Source organism: Vicia villosa, linkage group LG2 (genome assembly GCF_029867415.1).
Source record: "Vicia villosa cultivar HV-30 ecotype Madison, WI linkage group LG2, Vvil1.0, whole genome shotgun sequence".
NCBI classification, from domain to species: domain Eukaryota; kingdom Viridiplantae; phylum Streptophyta; class Magnoliopsida; order Fabales; family Fabaceae; genus Vicia; species Vicia villosa.
The window spans coordinates 187,773,649-187,788,840 of record NC_081181.1 but is presented as its reverse complement, the minus strand read 5'-3'; the positions used below and the strand labels follow the sequence as shown (position 1 = coordinate 187,788,840).

The following is a 15,192-nucleotide window of genomic DNA, read 5'->3' as shown; positions in this document are numbered from 1 at the left end:
ATCCAAATCCACACAAATACATTGGACCTATTTTCTTTTATTTTAAATTTCTTATTTTTTTTCCTTTATGTTTCCATTTCTTCTAGCCAAATGATTATTATTTCTCAAATATTTCTCTAAATATGTTTCCTCTTTCCATCTATCAAAGTTTGAATCTAATCCAAATCCACAAAAACACATTGGGCTTTTTTTCTTTTTTCTTTTTTTTTGCTAATTATAGTTGTGTTTATTTGTAGGTGATTTTGAAGCATTCTAAAATACAATTTTTTAGCAAAAAATTTGTTGAAGAAATCATAATATAAAATAGAATTAGTTTCAAGATGAATTGGTATTGTCTGTCTAGAGATTTTTATTTCTTTTCGTATTCTTATTGTTGCTAATTCTGCCAATAAAAATATTTATATCTATATATTTCTTTTCGTATTTTATTGTTGCTAATTCTGCCAATAAAAATATTTATATCTATATATTTAAAAAATTATTAATATTATTTATTAATGTTTAGTAAGTATTTATTTTTTGTGTAGATAAAAAGACTTGAACAAAGAAATCAAATTAATAATAAAAATCATAATGTGGTGGTAGTACTCATCAATTGATTCATAAAAATATTATTTATTCATTGTGTCTACACCACTACATACAAGGACACTATTTTTAACATTTTACAAATTATTATTATTTTATTTTGTTAAGAATATAACTTTTTTTTTATAAAATACAATTATCAAATTATTGTTAATTTTTCTTAATAAAAACTAAATTTAATAGAAAATTAATACAGATTTATTTTATACTTTTTAAAATTAATATTTCTCGATAATACTTACCCGTGCGATGCACGGGGTAGACGGCTAGTTCTTATAGAGGGATGGATCGTTAGTGTTTTAATCAATTTCTGGGTACTAGTACTCCATGGACTGACTACATATGATGGTGGTCCAAGGCATAGTTTTAAATTGCGGTTGCAACTGCAGATGCGGTTGCAGGTGCTGCGATTGCGGCCGTTGCGGTGAAATTTTTTATAGAGAGGTGTTTGAAATACAATTTTGAAAAATACTTAATGTTAAGTTTTTTCATTACATAAGTAAATTAGGTTTTAAGATTCTAGTATTTTGATTAAAATATTTGAAGAAACATGATTGAAATTGTATGATGTGGTTCCTAATATAGCTGGAGGCGTAATTTTAAAATCACACCGCAATTGCGGCCCGATGATCCATGGACTTAACTAGTTAAAAATCTAGAATTTAACATTATGGTTAAGGGTTAAAACTACAAAATATTACTACTAGTTAATAGTTAGAACTTGAAAGGTATATATAGAAAACAGGACAATCTATATTGTTTACTTTCTATGATGCTGATGCAGAGTTAACTGATAAATAGCACCTACCATGCGCCCTTGCGATCTACACCCTGCAATATTACATCCAATAGCTTATCATGATGCACTTCAATTTTAAGAAAAGTGAATGCATATGCTTCACTGTGTCTATGACTTAACACCACATGTATCGAAAAGACATACTTCCTTTAAGCAAAATTTTAATCATGTCAAATAATTCTTCCAAGAATCAAATTAAACATCAAAATTGGGAATCTTATAGAAAATATAATCAAGCTTCCTACAACCATGCAAGTTCTAAATTCTAAACTACATTCAAATAATCAAGCTTCCTTTGAGAAAAAGATAGTGGTAAGTAATACGGTAGATCACTAAGGTCTTGATAAGGAACTTTTCTAAGATTTGTGACAACCTCGGATTTATTTATTTATTTGCGTTCGGTATCTTTAAGTATACCGGATGTTAGAACTGAGAAAATTAAGATTAGTATAGGGTGACAATTCTAATGTAAAGCGAGGTGACATTATCAGTAAGTTTTCAAAATTCAAACCTCTCATTCTTTGAATTCATTCATGATGTGGCAGGTTAGCAGCAATTAGGAAGCAGATGATAGAGAAGCGTTTTTTGCCATCATAATGAACTTGAAGTTACGCATCAAGAGGATCTGTAGAGAAAAAGCACTCTCTGTGAGACTTATTCAAATAATTAACTAAGAGGAAATCATAACTTTGACAACATTTTTTTGGAGTAAGCAATATGTTCTGCTCCAGCATAATAGGACATTCCTAATTTTGTTTTTATGAAAGGAATTATAAACATTTTGTTTCTGTGTATGAACATTAAACTATGTACTTGTTGAATAAATCAGACAAACCCCATTTTCAACATGCTTTTAAATTGAATCAAAATGAAACAGTATACATCATTTAAGGGACAAGGGATCAAAAAAACTGTTGAAAAAAGTAACCAAATGGAATCCTAAACAAAACCCTATGGCTCCTCATCACAACATACACTTCTTTGGGAAGATATCTCTTCCCAACTACATAACAATCTTTTCAATTCCTTTTCTCTCTAACCATCCCACCTGCTTATTCTATCATTTACTAACAACTGTCAATCTCACCCTTCCTCACTCATTTACTTCTTTTCAGAATAGACTTCCCATATTTTAGGGATGCCATTTGTTGGTCTATGAGGGAACCACAGGAGTAACTTAATCATCGTCTTGGTCTCAATTAGTATTCAATTGAAATTTTTATTATATCAAGCATCTAGATGTTTTCTATTGTTGAAGGTATTGGCTAGAGGTGTAATACAATTGAGACCTGTTTGGATAAACAACTAATAGCACATGCACAGGCTATTTCTATAGCAAAAGATAAAATTAACTAAAATTACTTTTGTATATACTATAATTTGTATTTATAAGCTATTTGGGAGAACTTGTATAAATAAGTTGGAAAAAACTTATGAAACATGTCGTTAAGTTGTTTTCATAACTTCTCCCAAACAGTCTCACAAAGCTTATGGCGGTAGATAAGCTCAAAATAGTCAATTCAAACAAACCCTTAATTCCAAACTCAACCAAAGAACACTCCTAAGACAACAATAATTAAAACATTCTACCAATTTCCGTCAATTTCAAACTCCTCAATCTATCATTTTGTGAAGTATAAATAAATTAAACAAAAGAAACAACAATTACAAAAGCCTTTTTCCAATTAGGAATAGCAGCTACATAAATGAAATGATGAAATGATTTTGAAACATAAATTCAAAATAATAACAATGTATAAGTAGAAAATTTTCTTACATAGTTTCGGTATTACAGTAGACCTCTCGCAATCATTTCTCTAAGAAGTTTCTCTGCTTGGTCATTTTTTATTTTCTCTTAAGAGAGAAAGAATAAGTATTTCATATGTTATACCATCTAGAATGCAACCGTTGTCTTTCATTTTTGACATCATGGTCAATGCTTCATCAAACAAGCCCTTGTTGCAAAACCCATTGATCATAGTGTTATATGCATAGACGTCTAGAGTGTATCCTTTGACCAAAAGATCTTCAAAAACATTTTGTGCATCCTTAAGCCTCCCACTTTTGCACATTCCATCAATAAGAATAGTGTATGTGCATACATTTGGTTTAATACCCTGGTCTTTAAATTTTGTTGGCAAAGCAATAGCCTTGTCAACATGATGGGTTTTGCACAGAGCATCCAATATAGAATTACAAATCATATGTCACACATCTAATCAAAAAGCTCCAGAGCATATGAGATTTTCCCTGATTTGTACAAACCATTGATAATGGAATTATAAGTTATCGTGTTACAAATGATTTTTCTACAATGCATTTCTTTGAAAAGATTAATGGCTTCGTCCACCATATTAGTCTTACAAAATCCATTAATCATGATATTGTAGCTACGAACATCAGCAGTCACTTTCCACTGGGCCATAACATTGAATATATCCTTGGCCTTGTCCACTTCTTTAACCATACAATATCCATCCATCAAAGAGTTATAAGTAACAACATCAGGTTTGATGACTTTTTTAATCATCATAGCTAATATGTTTTTTGCTTCTTGCAACTTTCTCTCCTTACAAAAAGCATCAACCAAAATATTAAAGGTATACACATCAGGGTTGATGTTTTTCAGTATCATTTTATTGAACAAACCAATGGCATCTTTCAAGTCACCCACAAGTAACAACATCAGGTTTGATGACTTTTTTAATCATCATAGCTAATATGTTTTTTGCTTCTTGCAACTTTCTCTCCTTACAAAAAGCATCAACCAAAATATTAAAGGTATACACATCAAGGTTGATGTTTTTCAGTATCATTTTATTGAACAAACCAATGGCATCTTTCAAGTCACCCACAATGCAAAAGCCATAGATTAATGCATTATAAGTAAAAATATCAGGAGAGATTCCCTTATCAAGCATTTCAGAATATAAATCAATAGCATCATAAACAAGTTTATCTTTGCACATACTATCAATAATTGTATTGTACATTACCACGTCAGGCTGAACCAACTTCCCATCAACTTGTTTGAGCAATTGCAACGGAGCTCTTGTTTGTCCAGCCTTACATAAACCATTAATCAAAGTACCATAAGAAACTTGGTTCAAATGAAATCCCTGCACTACCACCTTGTCATGAAAGTACAGTGCTTGATGGAGGTGACCTTTGAGACAGAGACCCTTGATGAGTGTAGCGAGAGTTATGGCATTTGGGTGGTAACCCTTTTTGAGAATGTTAGCAAATACAGAAAAGGAAAAAGAGTTTAGACCCAATTGAGAAAAGCAATTCATCAAAATGTTCAAATTAACTAAATCTGAGGCAACTCCCTTCAATTCCAGTTGTCGATGAAGTGAAAGTGCAGTGGAGTAATGTTTGGCCTTGACAAGGAACCTAAAATCTTGCCAAATTGAATGATGGATGGAGTAGGATTCTGACTGAGCAAGAAATTGAATGAGGAAATGAGATCATCATGGAATTGAGAGTATAGCCGCCTTGAAGGGAAGCATGGAGTGAATGTATTAGGGTTTTGAAGTTGAAATTTGGGAATGAAAAGCGAGACAACGACATACCTCAGCGACATTGTTGTTTGGAATACCAATTCTGTTTAGTTTTTATTCAAAGAGTTGAAACCCAGGGCTAAAACTAACGAAATGGAATGTAGCAGAATGAAATATAATGGAGCTGAATGAAATGAAATGGAGCGGAATGAAATATAATGGAGCAGAATGGAACCGAACATAAGTTTTATTCCATTGTTTGAATATTTTAAGATGGAGCAGAATTAATATCTCATTCCACTGTTTGGATATTGGACAAAGCGGAATACATAATAACTTTTTTATTTCATTTTTATCCTTTACTTTAAAAATATTATTAATTAATTATCTATTTAATTTCGATACAAATGAGAAGAATCCTCAAATTTTAACTATCAAATATGAATTATTAGAAAACTACATAATTATTATAACATGAAAATATATATCATCCTGGAAAATATTAGCTTTATACTTGAAAAAATAGTAAAACATATTGTCAAAAATTTGAATATTCATATACTTGAAAAAATAGTAAAACATATTGTCAAAAATTTGAATATTCATAAATTCAACATGGTAACTATAACCTGAAGTTGCAATCATCCAATGTGAAAGTTTTGATCAACACCATACTTGATAATCATGGCAATTCATAAACAAAATAAAATTTTGCTAAAATTAAAAGACAAATATAGGTCCATTGTCGATAACGATACCGAGTCTTGCTAAAAAAAAAGACAAATATAAGTCTATTAGAGATGATGATTTTCTTCTTTTAGTATTCCACAAAACCTGAAAAAATACATAAAATAAATTACTCAAAATTTTCTTTGTTAAATTGTTATTAATATCAAAATATAAGGCGTATAAATTGAAAATTTTGATACTGCTATCAGTATTTACTTCCGTTCAACATAATCATATATTCATATTTAATAGAATAAACAATATTACTACATATACATATTTTTGTAAAGGTAACAAAATATTTGAAAACGACATACAAAACAAAAGAAGACTCTTGTCACTGTACTTTGCATCGCTTCCTTTCGGTATATGAAATTTTTTTGAAAACGTATCGTACAACAAAGAATTTTAAAATATATAATTCATCTTGTAATATAAAATAAAATAATGAAAAAAGCTATCATGCAGCACACAATCAAGAAAATATATAAATAAAGATAAAACAAAAGTATACATAATTTATGAAAATTAAAAAAATAAAGTGTCATATGAACATGAAAATAAATCAAAATTTTTAATTTAATAGAACACAAATATAAATATATGCAAAAAAATAGAAGAAATATGGCATACCTTGTTAGGGTAGAAGAAAAATAGACTCTTTATAAGAAGAAGGTCTGTGAGAGAGAAGGTCTGTGAGAGAGAAGAGTTACAGTGGAAGAAAGGAAGAATATCACGTTAATTAAAATAAGGAATAGAAACGATTAAAAAAAATTTGGAGGATAAAATTATAATTGTATTAGGAATTGATTTCATTCCATTGGATACACCCCAATTTAGGGAATGAAAATTGAGTAAAGATTCTCTCCATTTCTTTTTAGAAATGGAGGTGTCCATTACTATAGTTTTCAAGAAAATAAAAGATATAAATGCAAGTTTTTTTAAAAGTAGTGACATTAATTAAACATTTATACACCAAAACCATAGTAATGGATACCTCCATTTCTTTTAAGAAATGGAGAGGATCCTTACTCATGAAAATTGAGATGGACTAAAATAGTGGTATTAGATGGAATGGGTTTCATCACACTCCATTTCATTTCATTCATTTTTTGTAAATCCAAACAATAGAACACAAATCCATTTCACTCTATCCCATTTCATTCCATCACTCTCCATCAATCTAAAACAGACTCATTATAATATAGACCGCTAAATGTAACTTTTCTAGAAATTTATTGCTATAGAATGAGAATTTATTCAAATTTATTAATTCTATGTATTTAGTTTAAATAATAAATCGAGGAAATATTAACGTTTATTTTGTTTGAGAGATACAGGTGTTAATTCATTTTCAAATCATAACAATATAATGCTCATTTATATAAAATATATATATATATATATATATATATATATATATATATATATATATATATATATATATATATATATATATATATATTTAAATTCCATTTTTTTTATTTTCGAAGATTCTCTATAAAAATTTGGTTGATAACGTTTCCGTGATTAATCTTACTAAGAACTCAATTATATATTGGAGGAACAAATATATTAAGATGATGTTTCACTATTTTAGGAACTTGTTAGTGAATGAAAGTTGAAAATGAAATATTATAAAAGTGAAGACTAAATCGTCGATTTGTTAATTAAGGGAGTCACAGATGATGTGTTCAAAGGATTGAAGATGAACATATGCATGGAAGACTTGAAGCGCTTGAATTAAGGTGGTGTGTGGTGTGAAAAATATTAATTCAAGTGTTGTAACCGGTTAACGCGAAAGTGTAATCAGTTACATGCAAGTGAAATAGTCAAATAAACTGAAGAAAAAGTGCTTCTGGAGTTGTTGTAATTGGTTACGCATTTGCAGTAACTGGTTACACCTGATAGTCAATTTTTTGTTTTTGTCAACTATAATCAATTACAGATTTTGTGTAACCGATTCCAGACTCGAGTTTTCTATTTTTCGAGTTATTTGATTGTGTGTTTTGTGTTCTAATGAATTTATAATATTTATATAAATGTTTTAGATGCATCCTCATCACAATTAATACAAAATCATATTCTCACCCTCAATTATATTTGTCTCTAATTTTCTCAATTCATCATTCTCTCTTTCACGACATACTCAAACTCTCATTTGTTTGCCAATCATGCGATTGCATGTTAATAAAAATATCATAAATCAAAACTTAAATTGGTTATTGTTTTTGAAAATTTAAAACTCAAACAAAAAAGTAGTTTTGAATTTTGAAAACTTCAAAACTTAAAATAGAAAATCATCCTGAGAGCAAGTTAATCGGCTTTAGGTATCATAAAGCTTCTAAATATCTAACAAATAACACAATAAAATTTCAAGAGTTAGAAAGTAAAATTAACAAAAATTTAAAGTAACCAACACATTTTGTTGAAGGGATCAGAATTGTCATATTTAAATATTTAATTAACAAAAGAAAGAACATTGCATGCAGCCGACAATTGTAGTTGTAGAATTATTTAAAAAACTCCATTACACAAAAATTATAGATGCAACATCCATATTTAATGCCACGAAATCCAGCTTTAGTCGCTAAATCTTTGAATTCATGTTCGGTTCTTTCTTTCCCTTCTAAACAATGAGTCATCATTAGAATATCCATATGAGAGATAGATTTCCAAACAACTTTTTTTTTTTTAAATAAGGATATATTAATAAAAAGAAGCTGTTACAAAAAGATAGGGGGAGCCAGCCAAGTCAAAATCCTATCAAAACGACACAAACCTAAAGAACGACATACCGAGCCTGTTCTTAACAAAATCCGCCCTTAAGAAGGAAGAAATGGAAGAAAAAAAGGTATAATCAGGTAAAGTTAACCCATGATTGGCAAGGGCATCCGCACAACTATTCCCTTCCCTAAAAATATGAGAAACCAAAAAATTCCAATGAGTAACAATATTGATGCAATTCAACCATCTATTCCTAACTTGCCAAGGAACCTTATGCGGAGAATTGAAAGCTTTGACAACTGCGGTTGAGTCCGTCTCTAACCAAATATTATTCCAATTTCTTGCAAAGGCGAACTCAATTGCTAGGATAGCACCATAGAGTTCGGCCGTGAGAGAATTGGCTCCATCCAAATAAGATGCGAATGCTCCCAAAAAAGCACCATCACTGTTTCTGGCTATCCCACCACAACCAGAAGGACCCGATAAAGTAGCAGCCCCGTCACAATTAATTTTGAACCAATCATTAGGAGGGGGCTTCCAAAAAACCTCCAATATATTCGGAGCTCTAGGCGGACGGATAGAGACATCGAAACTCTTTATAATCATAAAATCTTCCATGTTGATATAAGAACTAACAGAGGAACAATTCCCCGCTAAGGAGACAGCGTCAAGAATATAAGAAATGGAGGAAGAAACAGAACAGAACATGTTATGGAATCTAACCTTTTTTCTAGCCATCCAAATTGCATTGAAGATGAAAATGAAAGCCGCTGTCGAGATCGTTTTGCATTGGGCAGAAAAAGGCCTTTTACAAATGCTCCAAATGTCGGGCCATCCGGAGATAGGAAAGGAAAGATTAAGAATGTTTTGCAGCCATTTCCAAAGATAAGAGGCATAATCACAATCGAAAAAAAGGTGTTGATCGGTTTCTTCTGCTGCACAACACAGGCGAAGCCATAGAGAAATTCTGACGTCTCCATTGCTCATCCGTTGGCACCTTCCGATGCAAAAGTCTCCAAACCAAACAAGATCTTGACGGAGGTATAGATTTGGCCCAAATCCACCGCCACCACTCTTTCTGATTACCGTTAAGCCGCTTAAACTCATACGCAAGCTTTGTAGATAAATCACCAAACTGAGAGTGAGACCAAACACGCCTATCCTGCAAGGGCTCTATAGGAATGTGACATTTAAAAATTTGCACTTGCATATAAGGAGGAATGATGGTGTCAGCTTTAGAAAAGTCCCAATTGCCATTGACAATGATACTGCTTACATTTTGATCCTTAATCGACGTCGGGTCAGTGAAGCTACTAAACAGCGGCGCACCACACCAATTATCATACCATAAGCTAATATCCTTACCGTTGCCCAGGCACCAAGAAGAGTTTGCAAGAACAGAGGGCATCTCCGATTTGACGCTAGACCAAATGGAAGAGAAGATATGATGATTAATGATCTTGTGTTTTCTCATAACTCTCTGCCTCATAAGGATGGCCCAGGAGTCCGAAGAAGAAAGAAGATCCCAAGCCAGCTTAAGATTCGAAGCTTCATTAAGCTTAACTAAAGATCGCAGCCCAAGGCCGCCTTCATCAGTAGGAAGACACATATCACTCCAAGCCACGGTAACCACTTTGGTTTTATTGGAATCACCGCTCCAAATAAAACACTTAATCGCGCGCTCCAGACGACGCATAAGAGAAATCGGCCACGAATAAATGGACATGCTATGAGTTAACATCCCTTGAATAGAGGACTTCACTAATTCCACCCTACCGGCAAAGGACAACAGAGAACCTTTCCAAGAAGATAGTTTATTTATGATTTTGTCTGCTATAGGTTGTAAAAACACAGCTCTCGGTTTACCTTTAAAAATCGGGACGCCAAGGTAGGAAAAAGGCTGCGATCCTATCTTGAAACCCGATAGATCAGCCATGATATTAAGCCTGGAACTAGACATAGCACCTCCAAAAATGAAGGATTTGTCACAATTAACCACTTGTCCCGAGACTGCAGCATATGCCTGAAAAGTGGAGATGAGAGTTCTGACATTTGAAATTTTATCTTTACAAAAAATGAGAATGTCGTCCGCGTACAAAATGTGAGATGGAACCAGAGAGTTGTTAGGCCCCTTGATTAGTTCCAGCTTATGACAAGAAACTACTTGCTTGAGCAGTCTACTAAGAACCTCTTCTGCGAGACAAAAAAGTAGGGGGGACAGTGGATCGCCTTGTCGAACACCGCAGGAGCACTTGAAAAAGCCACTGAGAGCACCATTGATGTTGATAGACAGATTTGCAGAATTGAGAATAATGTTAATCCACTCACAGAATTTGCTATTAAAACCAAACTTTTGGAGGACTTTCAACAAGAAGCGCCAATCAAGCGTATCGAAAGCCTTTGCTATGTCCACCTTGAAAGCCAAATTCCCACACCAAGCTTTAGAGTCAAGCATATTGAAAGCCTCCGATGCCAAAGCAATGCAGTCATGGATATGTCTACCATGGATAAAACCCCTTTGTTCTGGAGAAACTAGCGAAGGCATGATAGCCGCGAGTCTATCTGCTATAATTTTGGAAATAAGCTTGAACTTGAAATTGGAAACCGCAATAGGCCGGAACTGATCAAGAGAGTTAGCTCCAGTAACTTTAGGAATAAGAATAATAGTGTTAGAATTATATCCAGGCAGCACCCAGCCAGAACTAAAGAATTGAAGAACCGCCTTTGAGACGTCGCCTTTGATGATGTCCCAATATGTCTGGTAGAACACAGCTCCAAAACCATCCGGACCCGGGGCGCTATCTTTGTTCAAGTTAAAAACCGCAGACTTAATTTCCTCCATAGAAGGGAGCAAAGTCAGAATCGCATTTGTATTGTCATCCACCAGAGTAGGAATAATATCGTCCACCACCGTAAAATCCTGCACAAGAGCATTGTTAGTGGAAAAAAGAGTTTTAAAATAATTAACTGCGTAGTCCGCATTATCCTTGGAATCCGATAGCAGAGTATCTCCATTTCTCAGCATAGATATAGGCCGAAATTTTTGCTTGATTCTGGAAATCCGGTGAAAGTATCCAGTGTTACGATCCCCCTCTAGCTGCCACTTGACTCTAGCTTTTCCTCTCCAGAAATGTTCTTCAGTCTCTAAAGCCTTAGTAAGATTAGTTTGGGCTTCCTTCTCTTGCTTCTTAAGGATTTCACTACTGCCATCGTGCTGAATAAGGCCTTGTATATGATTAAGATTCTCTTCTGCATCTCTAACATTGGTCGTGACATTCCCAAAGATGTTCTTATTCCAGCCCCTAAGTTCTTTTTTCAGCAGCTGGAGCTTTTTAGTAAGCACAAACATGGGGCAACTGATAATCTCCCGAGACCACAACAACTCGATTAACTTCTTGCACTGCTCATGAACCGTCCAAGCACTCAGAAATTTAAACTGAGCAACATATTTACTCAAATTAATGTGAAATTCCAACAACAGAGGGTAGTGGTCGGAACAAACTTTGGCCAAAGTAGAAACCGACAAACTGCAGCAAGCATCAATCCAGAGGAGATTCCCAATGCACCTATCGAGTCTCCTTTCAACCAACATCGGATAGTCTCGCTTATTAGACCAAGTAAATTCCGCTCCAATGGTAGGAAAAAGAATGAGATTATTCGAGTCGATCCAATTTTTAAATTCTGACATTGGCATCTTGGCGGGGCTGTTCCTACCTCTGTGCTCATGAGCACCAACAATAGAGTTGAAATCACCATAGAAAGCCCAAGGACAGATGTGAGCAGTTTGTAAGTCATTAAGATCTTTCCAAAGCTCCCTCCTTTTAATGATATTAGTAGAAGCATAAATAACCGCTACGACCATCAAACAGTTGTCAAGAGAGAAAGAGAAAGCAAAGTATTGGTCAGACTCTGCAATGAAATCAGGGTGTAAGTCTAGGCTGCAGAATCCCCAAAGGGAGGGATGCACCAAACTATTTACAGAGAAGGGTTTGAAACCTAATTTATGGAACCAATTCATCAAAAAGTTTGCAAACTCCATCTTCGGTTCTGCAATGAAAATAAAATCTGGATTGTGAAGCTTAATCAATCTCTTTAAGGCTAATCTAGAAGGAGCATTAGCCACACCCCTTATATTCCAATACAAGCACTTCATGAGAATGACAGAGCTGGTCCTGCTTGAGACCTATTGAGAGATTTTGATTTGTTTCTAGCTGCTTGTTTCTTTTTGAGGATGGATATCGCATTAGTGAAAGCACCATCAAGGACTGGCTCTTCTTCAAGATCAACAAGATCAGCCCAGGAATTATGCATTAATATAGCATCCTCATTCTGGACAGACTTTCCTCTATCCACAGAAAGTTGAGTAGGTCCTACAAACTCAGAGAATTGAGTACCTGAATCCTCAAGGGGCTGAGAAATAAAGTTCATAGGGTTTGGTACCAGGATAGGTGCCGCGGGAACAACCAAAGGATCTTTTGGTACCACCTCCTCAACCACAGTATCGCACTTGTCGGCCACAATGTCATTAGGCTTTGATTTCGGAACATAAGAAACTTTGGTCTTAGGAACTTGAGGTCCGACTTGCTTCTGCAGTAATTTACAATCTTGCACAGCATGTCCTAGCTTCCTGCAATGCTCACAAAACTGAGGAATGTTTTCATATTCAATATCTGCAAAAAAAGCGAAACCAGCACGTTCTACCAACACATTATGGTTCAGAGGCTTAGTCAAATCCATGTCTATAAGTACCCTAACATACTGCCCAAAAGTTCGGTCGATACGTGATTTGGACGACGCTGCATCGATGCAAATGGGAGTCCCTATGCAGCTGGCAATAGCAAAGAGGATTCTCGGCCTCCAGTACTCCTGAGATAAACCAAAAAACCTGACCCATACCTGCGCCGAAGTGTTACTTTGTAAAGAAGGATTGAAGTCTTTGGTCCAAGCAAAAAGCTTCAAAGACCCAGGATGAAGATTGATAGCACCAGATGCCCGAACTCTTCTCATATCTTCAATGCTCGCAAAGGTAAACTCGTACTAACCTTTACCCAGAGACAACACTCCCCAGTTCTTTACTTCAGGCCAGAGAAGAGTCAGCTTTTCTTTGAGAGCTAGCACCGTTAGCGGAGATGATCCTTTTGGCCAAAGCACTCTGCCATGGAGATTGTTTTTACATTCTGCTATACCAGCTTCATATTCCTCCTCTGGGATTGTAATGGAGGGGCGGTCCCCTTTTATGACCGGATTTGGGAGTTGTGAAAGAGGAATGTCACAGACACCTTGTAAAACCTGAGCAAATGATTTGGGGCTATGAGCTAAGGGTTTGGAAGCTTGGGGTTTCATCCCCGTCGGGGAAGAGAGGACTTGAAGAGAAGAAGGTTGCTTTGAACATAGAGGAGAAACTACAAAATCAACTCTGGCTTCTGGGAAAAGGTCAAGGATTTCCATAGTTTCCAATTTGTGGTGTTACTCAAGATCAACGGTTCATTCCCTAAAAATCTCCGCCATCGGTTCAACTCTATATAAAAGATCCATAATATCTTGTATTAGAAAGGACTTCATTCTTAGGCATAATAGGTAGAAGTGCCTCCAAAACTTTCACCTTTCCATCATTGGGAATAGCATCATAGCAATTCTTCATAAATTTTAAACAATGTTCATAGCTCCAATCATAAAGTATCCACTGTAAAATTTTGTCCACCAATTAATATATAATTTGAAAGGTAATCGATGAACAAATAAACTTTGAAGTTATTAATTCTTATAGTTGTATTTGAAATTATGTGTAGTTTTACCCTTTTTCTAAAACTAAATGTTTATTAATATCATTCCATCAAATATATTATTCTCATTCACTCATTTTTCCGTGAATGAACAATTCACATTCACTCACCTTCATAAAAATGGCATCTCCTTTAGGCAAACTTTCAAACATATCACGGCTGATGTGCTCCACTCCTATCATCATTAGGCATATTTTACAAATCAAAATACTAAAAGATGAACAATATATATAAGATATAGGTTTAAATTTCTTATACCAGGATAGGAAGGAGCGTGTTTTATGACATGAGGCAAATCAAAATTGATACCCTGGACATGAGTGTATTTTGAAGTGATCAAGTTAATGTTCATCCCAAGACCACCACCAACATCCACAATTCTTTTTATGTTCTTAAAACCATCGTAGCATTCAAGAACCCTCTTCATGACTATAGTTGAATGATTGTTCATTGCAGTATTGAAAATTTGATTGAACCTCAAATCCGAGTTAGGATAGTCAAATAGATGTGTACCATGAGCCTTATTGAATGGAGTACCTCCTAACTGAATTGCATCTTTAAGTTGAGACCTAATAATTAAAATAATAATGTGATTAGTCAAATTTGCTTTTAGTCTATATGAACATATGATATATGTAAGTAGAAGGAGTAACGACTTACCAACTAGCAAGGAGGATGTTATCAATATTCAACGAAATCAAGGGTGCTAATGAAATACCATCAGAATTAGGAGCAAAGAATTTGGCAACACGAGTCATGCTATAGTGACTTTGAAAATAATTGGTATGCTTTCCTTCATGAGAAATATTGATGGAACAATTAAGCACCGAGTGAGAGGCAAGAAAAGCAAGAATGCGATCTAACATCTTAGAAGCTTTTGGATTGTTAATGTTGGAAAGACGAGACACAATATCGTTGGCAGAGAGGTAATTACCCTTACCAGCTTTTTGCAACACTTCAAATACACGAAGCACAATTGAAGTGCAATAGATGTTGCAAGTTGCATTGCATAGGAGAAGCTTTCTTCTTCATCTTTTAATGTTTCTTGTTCTTTTCTCTTTTCTGT

At 34.2% G+C, this 15,192-nt stretch overlaps 3 protein-coding genes across 3 annotated transcripts; all 3 read right to left on the bottom strand.

Moving 5' to 3' along the window:
- Window positions 1-4,053: 4,053 nt before the first annotated feature.
- LOC131650902 (pentatricopeptide repeat-containing protein At1g63070, mitochondrial-like) lies at window positions 4,054-9,051 on the bottom strand. Its single transcript, XM_058920604.1, has 3 exons — window positions 8,399-9,051; window positions 4,960-4,990; window positions 4,054-4,824 (listed from the first exon to the last, which is right to left on the bottom strand). Exons 1-3 carry the CDS (start codon window positions 9,049-9,051, stop codon window positions 4,054-4,056), a joined length of 1,455 nt encoding a protein of 484 aa, XP_058776587.1.
- Window positions 9,052-12,492: 3,441 nt separating this feature from the next.
- On the bottom strand, window positions 12,493-13,350 carry LOC131650900 (uncharacterized). Its single transcript, XM_058920603.1, has one exon. It carries the CDS (start codon window positions 13,348-13,350, stop codon window positions 12,493-12,495), a length of 858 nt encoding a protein of 285 aa, XP_058776586.1.
- Window positions 13,351-13,861: 511 nt separating this feature from the next.
- LOC131650899 (cathecol O-methyltransferase 1-like) lies at window positions 13,862-14,884 on the bottom strand. Its single transcript, XM_058920602.1, has 4 exons — window positions 14,787-14,884; window positions 14,385-14,695; window positions 14,237-14,301; window positions 13,862-13,978 (listed from the first exon to the last, which is right to left on the bottom strand). The coding sequence occupies exons 1-4, from the start codon at window positions 14,882-14,884 to the stop codon at window positions 13,862-13,864; spliced, it is 591 nt and encodes a 196-aa protein (XP_058776585.1).
- Window positions 14,885-15,192: the final 308 nt, after the last annotated feature.

Coding starts and splice junctions, on each gene's coding strand:
- LOC131650900 (XM_058920603.1), bottom strand. CDS start 13,350: ATGAGAAGAGTTCGGGCATCTGGTGCTATCAATCTTCATCCTGGGTCT.
- LOC131650902 (XM_058920604.1), bottom strand. CDS start 9,051: ATGTTCTGTTCTGTTTCTTCCTCCATTTCTTATATTCTTGACGCTGTC. Junction 4,991..8,398: donor CTCGGTATGTCGTTCTTTAG/GTTTGTGTCGTT, acceptor AAAACTAAACAG/AATTGGTATTCCAAACAACA. Junction 4,825..4,959: donor CAAACAACAATGTCGCTGAG/GTATGTCGTTGT, acceptor TTTCTTGCTCAG/TCAGAATCCTACTCCATCCA.
- LOC131650899 (XM_058920602.1), bottom strand. CDS start 14,884: ATGACTCGTGTTGCCAAATTCTTTGCTCCTAATTCTGATGGTATTTCA. Junction 14,302..14,384: donor ACACGCTCCTTCCTATCCTG/GTATAAGAAATT, acceptor TAATGATGATAG/GAGTGGAGCACATCAGCCGT. Junction 13,979..14,236: donor GAGATGCCATTTTTATGAAG/GTGAGTGAATGT, acceptor AAATTTATGAAG/AATTGCTATGATGCTATTCC.